Here is a 10,647-nt window from a genome sequence, read left to right as displayed (position 1 = left end):
GGAGAGGGGCCCACAGGGTGCTCCGGGGGACAGGCAGTAAACAGGTGTGGAGGGGAGAGGTGAGTCCTGAAGGCGAGCAAGATGGGTGTTATCTGTCAAGGGGCGGGCGGAAGGTGAAACCTGAGAAACCTAAGACGTTGAGTCTGGGGAAATCGTGGGGAGGGGGGTAATTTGTGGGTCACGGGGTCGGGGGGAGGCGCTGAAGATAAGGGAGGGGGCAGGGTGTCTCCGAGGGGGAATCCTGATGGTGGAAACTGGAATGGGTCTTGAGGGGGGACATCATGGTATACAAAGATGGGCTGGTATATGTGAGATGGAGACCCAGAGGGAAAGCGGGGTGCAGGAATGTGTCTGGGAAGAGGAGGAAACAGAATTTTGTGGGAGGAAGAGCCGTTAAGAACTGGATTCATATGCGTTTCTGAGAAGAGACAAGAAGGAAGTAGAGGGGCGAGCCTCCGTTGGCACATACGCTGCTGGCATGGATGTGCCTGAGGAGGTTCCTGAGATGAGTGCAGGCCAGTGGGAAACACTGGGGAAGGACAGGGGTGGGGAGCATTGGTTGGTGTTGATTTTGATTTTAAGCGAGAAAAAGAAAACAGCCGGGATGATTGGAGAATTAGGTGGCTACCACCACTCACCCAGTCAGTCACCCCACTGTGGCTTTCCCGTTCTTGGAGAAAGGAAAAGACCAAAAGGAAGTGATTGGAGGCTAGATGTGAAAAAATAGAGAATTTAAATGGTCTTAATGAGAAAAAAACTTATAGAATTTTTTTAAAATAAGGCTTTTGTCATTAGTTCTGTGGTTGACCTGATACTAAAGCATTCCAATTTTAAATGGCACTTAATGAAATCAAGTTTTAAACCTTTTAACGTGATTTATTTGCATATATATTTAAGTTCATGTGTTAAAGTTCATGGGAACAGGAAGAAATGGATTTTTCTGCGGATCACATGGAAGAAGTACAAAATGTCCTTAATGCTATGCAGAAAATCTTAGAGTGTCCAATCTGGTAAGTCAAGAGTTTATTAATTTGAGATTCTTCCTTATATCCGATGCAAATGAATAGAATTGACCTTTGATAGAAAGGAGAAAAAATTATAATGTTTATGAAGAGTAAGCTATTAAAGTTGCTGCTTTTCTTAACTGAAGAGCTTCAGGAATATAAGAAATCACTCCTTTTTCTCCACTCTAACCTTCCCTCTGTGTCACCTCAACACACACAGCCCCCTGTCTTGAATGTCCACAGACTGTCTTGATTGGCTGTACACTGGGGCAAGGATCTGGTTTGGCTTAAGTGGCATTTGGGCATTTCATCCATCTCTACAACCAGCTTGATCACTTGGAATGAACATAGTTAATAATGGCAAAATAAAATCACAAATGCTTGGTGTCAGTGAGTGGGGTGAACCCCACTTGGGAGAACCTTTGGTTGAAACTAGCCCTGTACTGTATTTAAATAAGAATACTGTGAGTCCTCAAAGCCTTTAGCAAGTTTCTTTGACCCCACCCCCCAGATTTATTCATTTATTTTAAAAATTTTATTTTTTATACAATTTTGAAACATTACTCTCCATTTACAGTTATAAAATATTGGCTATATTCCTCATGTTGTATAATACATCCTCGTAGCCTATCTTACACCTAATAGTTTGTACCTCTCACCCCCCACCCCTATACTGCCCCTCCCCCCCCCTTAGACTTTTTGAGTGAGCCTTTGTTTCCTTCATCTACAAAATAAGGAGGGGACTAGAATAGTAAAGGTTTTTTTAGATTGACGTGTAATTTACATACAGTGAAATGCAGAGAGCTTAAGTGTACAAGTCTATGAGTTTGGGCAAGTGTATATATATCTGAGTAACCCAGTCAAGATATAGAACATTTCTGGGCTTCCCTGGTGGCACAGTGGTTAAGAATCTGCCTACCAATGCAAGGGACACAGGTTCGAGCCCTGGCCGAGGAAGATCCCACAAGCCGCGAACAACTAAGCCCGTGCGCCACAACTACTGAGCCTGAGCTCTAGAGCCTGCAAGCCACAACTACTGAGCCCATGTGCCACAACTACTGAGTCCACGCGCCTAGAGCCTGTGCTCCGCAGCAAGAGAAGCCACCGCAATGAGAAGCCCACACACCTCAATGAGAAGCCCACGCACCGCAACAAAGAATAACCCCCGCTTGCTGCAACTAGAGAAAGCCTGCACACAGCAACGAAGACCCAACACAGCCGTAAATGAATGAATGAATAAATGATATAGGATATTTCCATCACCCCAGAAAGTTATCTTGTGTGGATTCAGGAGCTCTTAACTTGCTGACCCTCCATGGCCCTTGGAGGCCTATAGATAGAACTGTATTCTTATATAATTAGTTTCTTATGTAATTTTATATTTTTTATTTTATATATTTAAAAGCATTGCTCTAAGAAAGGGGCTCACGAGCTTTACCAACTGCCAAAGGGGGTCCATGGTACAACAAAGGTTATGAACCCCAGGTAGTCACTAGCTGACCTCAATGGTATCTCTTAAATCTATAAAATAAATTAAAAACCATACCTCAGAATTTCTTGGTAAAAAGCCAGAAAGGCAATTTAGGAGGATTACTGACTACCCTCTTCCCTCTGTTCTCTTAATTCTGGTCATTCTGGCCTCTTCACTGCTCTTCAGACATGCGACATATTCTCCTGCCTCTGAGCTTTTATGCTTGCTACACCCTCTGCCTGCAACATTCTTCCCCTGGTAATTGCATGGCTCACAAATCTTGATTGAAATACCATCTTTCAAAGAGGCAGACAATCCCAATTTAAAATTGTAACACTCCCACCCTCAACACATCCCTTATCCCCCTTTTTTTCCATAATGCTTATTTTTTACATAAAACTTAAAACTATCTGACATTCTGTATAATTTATTTATCCTTTTTCTCAACCCCCACAGAATATAAACTCCCAAGGGCAGAGGTTTTTATTTGTTTTATTTACTTCATATCTTCAGTAGTTAGAACAGTATCTGGGACATAGTAGCCACTCAGTAAACATTTGTTGAAAGTATTAAGTAAGAAACTAAATTGGTTCTTTGATAATTTAGTGGTTTTTAACATGGTGATAGTGGTGGGTATTATTCAAAAAGTAAACTGAAAAGTTTTACCTTTCCTTTGTGCTTCACGAAAGTTGTTTTTCATACTTGGAGTCAAGTAAATAAGATTTAAACAAATGCAAGTTGTGTTTTCAGAGAGAAACAAGATTTATAAGTAACCTACCTTCTGCTTCCCTGCCTCTCAACGTTTCAGCTAAACAAGAACCAAAGCTAAATGAGCTTTACAGCCTAATTTACGAAACATCAGAGCCAGGCAAGCAGGAAATGACAATTGGAAAAAAAATTGCTTTTGAAAAAGCATAAAACTTACTCATGATGATTACAAAGAGTGATCAAAAAGTCCTTAATAGTATGGCATTTGGGTCCATTTATTTTACATTTCCATGGGACTCAGTCATAATAATGTAATGTTCTTTCTCATTCTGGCAAAGTAAACCATCAAATAAAAAAACTCAGATACAGGGGATTCCCTGGTGGCGCAGTGGTTGAGAGTCCGCCTACCGATGCGGGGGACACGGGTTCGTGCCCCGGTCCGGGAGGATCCCACATGCCGCGGAGCGGCTGGACCTGTGAGCCATGGCCGCTGAGCCTGCGCGTCCAGAGCCTGTGCTCCACAGTGGGAGAGGCCACAACAGTGAGAGGCCCACGTGCTGCAAAACAAACAAACAAACAAACAAAACCTCAGATACATAAAAATTAAAGATGTGAGAATGAAAGTTAATTTTAAATTTTTATTTTCAGTCAACTACTGTGTATTTTCCAGCTCCATATTTATTTATTTTTTCAATCTGTTTTTTTTTTCTTTTGGCTGTGTTGGGTCTTGGTTGCTGTGCGCAGGCTTTCTCTAGTGTGGTGAGCGGGGGCTGCTCTTCCTTGCAGTGCATGGGCTTATCATTGCAGTGGCTTCTCGTTGCGGAGCACAGGCCCTAGAGCACGCAGGCTTCAGTAGTTGTGGCATGTGGGCTCCATAGTTGTGGCTCGCGGGCTCTAGAGCACAGGCTTCGTAGTTGTGACGCACGGGCTTAGTTGCTCCACAGCATGTGGGATCCTCCCGGACCAGGGATCAAACCCATGTCCCCTGAACTGGCAGGCGGATTCTCAACCACTGTGCCATCAAGGAAGTCCTCAGTCTGTTTTCTATTAGAAATAGACCTGGTTTTTATACTAAGACTGTTCTGCTTGGTTGTTAAACCTTAAACTCATACCTAGTTCACTTTTTTTTTTTTTAACATTGCCTAGAACAGTACAATTCGCAGTTAATGTCTTAAATGATTCCTGACTGTGAATGGAAACAATGTTATTTACGGTAACTATAGGGTAGGTTTCCAGTTTCTTTGAGGTCTCAAGCTAAAATTCCTTCTCCTGGCCCCTGAGTCATTATTGGCATTTATTTCTGATAACTGGTAGTTCTTTCTAACTCTTTACACATGAACATACAAATTCTTTGACTTTCGAAGAGTTTGCTAAAATGTGTATCCCAGTGGGTGGCGGTTGTTTTCTGAACCTAACCTAGCCTCTTTTTCCAATCACTTAACCATGTTGGAAGCTCTAAATATAAATATGCAGTAGGCCTAAAATATTTCCTGGTTTCAAAAGTTTAAAATATTTGAGTCACTTTTATTTTATTTTTATTCTTTATTTATTTTCAATATAAATTTATTTATTTATTTATTTTTGGCTGAGTTGGGTCTTTGTTGCTGCGCACGGGCTTTCTCTAGTTGCGGCGAGTGTGGGCTACTCTTCATTGCGGTGAGCGGGCTTCTCATTGCAGTGGCTTCTCTTGTTGTGGAGCACAGGCTCTAGGCGCGCAGGCTTCAGTAGTTGTGGTTTGTGGGCTCTAGAGCACAGGCTCAGTAGTTGTGGTACACGGGCTTAGCTGCTCCGCAGCATGTGGGATCTTCCTGGACCAGGGCTCGAACCTGTTTCCCCTGTACTGGCAGGCTGATTCTTAACCACTGCGCCACCAGGGAAGCCCTATTTTTATTTTTTTAATTAATTAATTTATTTATTTTTGGCTGTGTTGGGTCTTCGTTGCTGCGTGCTGGCTTTCTCTAGTTGCAGCAAGCGGGGACTACTCTTCATTGCAGTGTGCGGCTTCTCATTGTGGTGGCTTCTCTTGTTGTGAAGCACGGGCTCCAGGCACATGGGCTTCAGTAATTTTGGCTCGCGGGCTCTAGAGCAAAAGCTCAGTAGTTGTGGTGCATGGGCTTAGTTGCTCTGTAGCATGTGGGATCTTCCCGGACCAGGGCTCGAACCCATGTCCCCTGCTTTGGCAGGTGGATTCTTAACCACTACGCCACCAGGGAAGTCCCTGAATCACTTTTATATTAAACATTTACTTTCATCAGGACCTAGAAAAGAACATTTTAATTTTTTTCTTTTCATTCCCATTCTCTCTTCAAGCTTTTCCTTCAACAGTAATTACTTTTTTATGTATTGGAGTTTTCATCTGTTCAGAGTTTGTGTTTACAGTATGTTTGTATAGCTTGGTTTTTAATTACTATACTGAAATGTAATTATCTCAGAATTGAGTCAGTGGTGAGAATGAAAGCCATCTGGTATCATAGCTAAATCCAACTTCTCTTTTACTGAGAATTTCTTTTGCTGTCTAGCCTATCTGAGGAATAGTGATTTACTAACAAATCAGAGTTTTCTTTGTTTTTCTTTTTAAAATCACTTTCAGTCCCAATAATAATACTAACATTGGTACAAGTCATCTCAGGTTGTAAACATTTTCCCAAGTAGCATTTAATTTTATTCTCAGAATAGCCTCAAGAGACTGGTAGAGTGGGTGACCGAGAAGGAAACTGAGGTTCAGGTAGTGGTTGGCCTGAGATCACTCTGCTAACAAAGAGAACTGTGGTAGAAACCCAGTCTTCTGACTTACTCTGGTATTTTTCTTTTCATTGCCCTGTGCTGCGTCAGAAACCCCATGATTGCGAGAGTTGTGTTACCAAACCCTTCATAAGGAGGCTATTGTCCCCCAGCTTTTCTTGTGATCCTTTTCTAAAAAGTCAAACATTTAATGAACCACATTCCTATCACATACACAGGTTACCTGTTCTTTGATGTCTTGCCTGAACTTTACCAAGAATCAGTTTCTGGAACTCTCATTCAGAATAAACACTGAAGACTTAAAATAGCCTGCAGGTTCCTACATGCTCAGGCTCCCACCTACCTCTCTGACCTCTTCTACTAGTACCTCCCCCTTGATTATTCATCCTAGACCTTGGCCTACTCGGTGTCCTTCAAAAACGCTGGGCATGGTCCTGCTCAGAGTCTGTCTTTTCTGCTCCCTCTGCTGGAATGTTCTTCCCCCAACTGTTGCACAACTTGTTTCCTCACATTGCTCAGCTGTCTGCCAGTGTCACCTTCTCAGTAAGGCCTTTCCTGACTACCCTGTATATACCCTTCCCCCGACACACTACACTCCCTGTCCCCTTACCTTGCTTTATTTTTCTTTTTAGCACTTATTCCCATATATGTTTGTTTCTCAATCAACTGCCTACCACTAGAATGTAAGTTCTGTGAGGGCAGGCTTTATTTTGTTCACTGCTGTATTTGCATCTCCAAGAGCAGTGCTTGCACATAGTAGATGCACAATAAATACTTGTTATATTAGTAAATGAATTAATCTCAGGAGGGCCTTGAGATTTTGTGGTTAGATGGGTAGGGATGAGAATTTGAGTGATGTATTTTCTTTTCTGGAGATTTTAATATTTTTCTAAGTTTATTATTTTCTAAATTTTCTTCAGTGAGTACTTATTACACTGTTCTTACAAAGTAATCACAAACAAACATTGTGTACCTCGTGAAGTGATGTAATAAAAGTACACAGAACCATCTGTAAAGTGTTCTTGCCAAAAAATTGAACCCAATTTTGACTGAGCCTGTAGGTCTAGTTTATAGGAAATAGAGGTTAGAGGGACAAGTTAAACCACATCATAGGGTTATAATCAGCAAAATCTAGAATGTGGGAAATTCTAGAGGTCAAATGACCTAGTTTTTTAAATGACGAGGTAAAAAAAGAGGAGAAATCTGTAAAAGAGACTTGAGATATATCAACCAAATGCAATGTGTGGATCTTATTTGGATCCTGATTTAAATGAATTTAGTTATTAAATTTTTATGAGACAGTGAGGGAAATTGGAACATTAGTTGTATATTAGATGATACTAAGGAAATTATTATTTACTTATTTATTTATTTATTTTGCGGTATGCGGGCCTCTCACCGTTGTGGCCTCTCCTGTTGCGGAGCACAGACTCCGGACGCACAGGCTCAGCGGCCATGGCTCACAGGCCAGGCCGCTACGCAGCATATGGGATCTTCCTGGACCGGGGCACGAACCCGTGTCCCCCGCCTCGGCAGGCGGACTCTCAACCACTGCGCCACCAGGGAAGCCCTAGGGAAATTATTTTTTAGGAGTAATAATGGTTTCATGGTTAAACTAAAAAAGTCTTTATCTTTGAAAGATATATTCTGAAATATTTATAGATGAAATGCTATGACAGCTGGGATTTTAAAAAATATTTATTTTATTTATTTTGGCTGCGTCGGGGCTTAGTTGCGGCACGTGGGATCTTCGTTGTGGCATGCGGGATCTTTTTAGTTGTGGCATGCAGGTTCTTAGTCGCGGCATGCATGTGGGATCTAGTTCCCCCACCAGGGATTGAACGTGGGCCCCCTGCATTGGGAGTGTGGAGTCTTACCCCCGGGACCACCAGGGAAATCCCCTGGGATTTATTTTAAAATAATCTTGGCTTTGAGTGGATTTTGGTATGGATGAAATAAATTGGCTGTGAGCTGATAATTGCTGAAATTGGGTTATGGTACATGGAGTTCATTTTACTGTTTTATTTGTGTAAATGCTTTAAGCCTTCCATATTAAGAAATAAAAAGTGGGGGCTTCCCTGGTGGCCCAGTGGTTGAGAGTCTGCCTGCCAATGCAGGGGACACAGGTTCGTGCCCCGATCCGGGAAGATCCCACGTGCTGCGGAGCGGCTGGGCCCGTGAGCCATGGCCGCCGAGCCTGCGCATTCAGAGCCTGTGCTCCACAATGAGAGAGGCCACAACAGTGAGGCCCGCGTACCGCAGAAAAAAAAAAAAAAGAAATAAAAAATAAAAAGGCAATCACATGCCAAAAAAGTGCTATGAGGGAATTCAAAAGAAATAGAAGTTTTTGTCTTTGTGGAGCTTAAAGTTTAGTTAACATATACAATGTGCACCCACAATGATAGCTCAAAAAAGGTATCAGTGAAAACTAATATGAAATAATATCAGCTAATTTTTTAAATGCCAAAGATAACATAGAATGTAGAAAAGAATGATATATTCTGTTTTGATGTCTGAAAGCTCAGTGAGGGTAAGGATCATATTCTCTGCTGTATTTTTGCTTCCTAGTACAGCAGACATTTAATAAATATTTATTGAATGAACTTAAAGCCTTACTTTGACTCAGTTATAGCAGCTTAAAGTTGAACTTCTTTATTAAGAATTCATTTATTCATTTATTTTTTTTTCCCCCACCTCTCCCCACCCCTATTCATTTATTTTTAAATGAATTATTGAACCTCATTTCTTTTCTTTTTTTTTCCCCTACCCTTCTAGTCTGGAGTTGATCAAAGAGCCTGTTTCCACAAAGTGTGATCACATATTTTGCAAGTAAGTTTGAATGATTTATGTGGCTCCATTATTAGCTTTTGTGCTTATCCTTCATAACACAGGAAACACCTATAGCTTTATTAAAGCTTTAGCTTCTTCAGTCATGTGAAAAAGAATCGTAAGTTTTTGTAGCCATAGTTTGTGGTAAAATATTGGCATATTTTTCTAGTGGGATATGAAATCACTTTGAACAGCTGTTTGTTTTTTGTGTCATTGGGTGAAAGCAGATTGCAAACAGTTACGAAATAAGCAAATTGTGTTTCAACTGTCCCAGTTTCTCCTTTCTGTTCATTTCTGCATGTCCTTCTGCTCTCTGCCCTCTAAGGTTCAGTGTTTGCCTGCTTCATAATCCTTGTGAAAATAGGAAAGGACCTGATATCAGTTTATATTTAGGCTGAAATTCATTCATACCAATGATTCAAGTTATATTTACATTTTTAAGGATTTTGCCCTTTGAAATGGATATGTTTCTTGATGGAAGAATTTCAGAAAAACTTTGGTAGATAATTTTGTGGAACAGGGGGTTTTCTCCTTTCCTTGATGTTAAGCTATGATTGAGGCTTGCCCTGAATGCCAACTTATTTCTTTTTAAGCATTTTTTTCTTTTTTAATTGAAAAGGCAAGCCATGTCAATGGTAATGAGTTTACTAGCACATATGATGCAAAATATTTTTCCCTCCTACCTCAAACCCCTGCCTCTCCCTTCCCTCCCCCAAAAAACCCCACAATTATCAATTTCTTATGTATCCTCTAAGGAATTTTTAGATTCAAGAGTTCGTAACTTGGGATTCATGAATGGTTTTCATGAATTTCCTAGAATTATATTGAATTTTAAGTTCAATTGTATTAAAAACTATGGGCCTGTGCAGTTTTCTGGGAAGACAGTTCATAATTTTCATCAGCTTGGAATGTTTCTGTAACCTAAAAAACATGAGAAGCTTCTGCATTAAGGATAATGAGGGCTGGCTGAAGCAGGAGGAAACCTGTTCCCTTTGGAGGTATATCCTTTGAGCACAAGTCTGCCAGCTGGCCAGCCCCTTCCTTCCTCTGAATTTTACCTTTTTACTATTTATCTGTCCCAACAAGGATCCAGAGCCCATTTCCACTGTCTCTCACCCCTTTTCCAGGTCACCCCACTGGCCTAGATCTGTTCCCAACAATTTCCTTCTCATTCTTCAGGCCCTTCTTCCTGGTCAGGTGTCATGGCAGCATGGCTTTATCTCTCCTTCGAGAATTTTTAGTTTTGTGGCCTCTAGAGGGAAGCTTCTCAAACTGTCTGTGGTATAGGGCCATTTTCTTTGTAGATCAATACCTTTATAAAACAAAATTTTAAAGTCCCACTATTTAAAAGGTTACAGATAGCTGAAGACTAACCTTTTAAATTCTGGGACTTTCACTGTTTCTTGACAAGAATCTTTCTGAAATGTACTGTATGCTTTCCTGTCACCTTGAATAATGAATATACGGTATTATAGTGTGTAAAGAAGAGATTAAATTATGAACATTCATTACTTTGAGAGCTTGTAGAAGAAGGCAGTTTTACAGGCAGAGGAAATAATATGAGCAAAGGTATGAAGAGAAGAAAGAATATGTTCAGGAAAAAGAAACTAACTCTTCATATATATAGAGGGGTTGTATTACAAAAGGAAGGAGCCCTCAGAGGGGAGATGATATTTGCAAGAGAGAAAGATCCAAGAGGAGGCAGAGGCATTGGAACTAGAAAATGGATGCTAGAAAGAGAAATAGTTGTTATTCAGTGAAGTTGGAGGTAAAGACATCTGTTGAGATTGAGAAGGTTAAAGTTGGCAACTGGAGGAGAGTGAAAAAGGCTTGCAACTCCTAATATGGAGGATAGGGAAAGCAGAATAGCCAGCCATATATATATATATATTT

The 10,647-nt window shown here is 40.9% G+C and overlaps 1 protein-coding gene across 1 annotated transcript in view; it reads left to right on the top strand.

Moving 5' to 3' along the window:
• The first annotated feature begins 917 nt into the window (after nt 1-917).
• BRCA1 (BRCA1 DNA repair associated) overlaps nt 918-10,647 on the top strand; it is a 61,413-nt gene continuing 51,683 nt past the window's right edge. The window contains exons 1-2 of the mRNA XM_007449887.1: nt 918-1,010; nt 8,701-8,754. Of these exons, the coding sequence (XP_007449949.1) occupies nt 931-1,010; nt 8,701-8,754 (134 nt within the window). The 5' untranslated portion in view covers nt 918-930. The remainder of the gene's footprint in view (nt 1,011-8,700; nt 8,755-10,647) is intronic.

The sequence above is a fragment of the Lipotes vexillifer genome, unplaced genomic scaffold, assembly GCF_000442215.2.
Source record: "Lipotes vexillifer unplaced genomic scaffold, Lipotes_vexillifer_v1.1 scaffold2106, whole genome shotgun sequence".
NCBI lineage: Eukaryota > Metazoa > Chordata > Mammalia > Artiodactyla > Lipotidae > Lipotes > Lipotes vexillifer.
The sequence above is the reverse complement of the archived record's forward strand: the minus strand, read 5'-3'. Positions and strand labels throughout refer to the sequence as shown.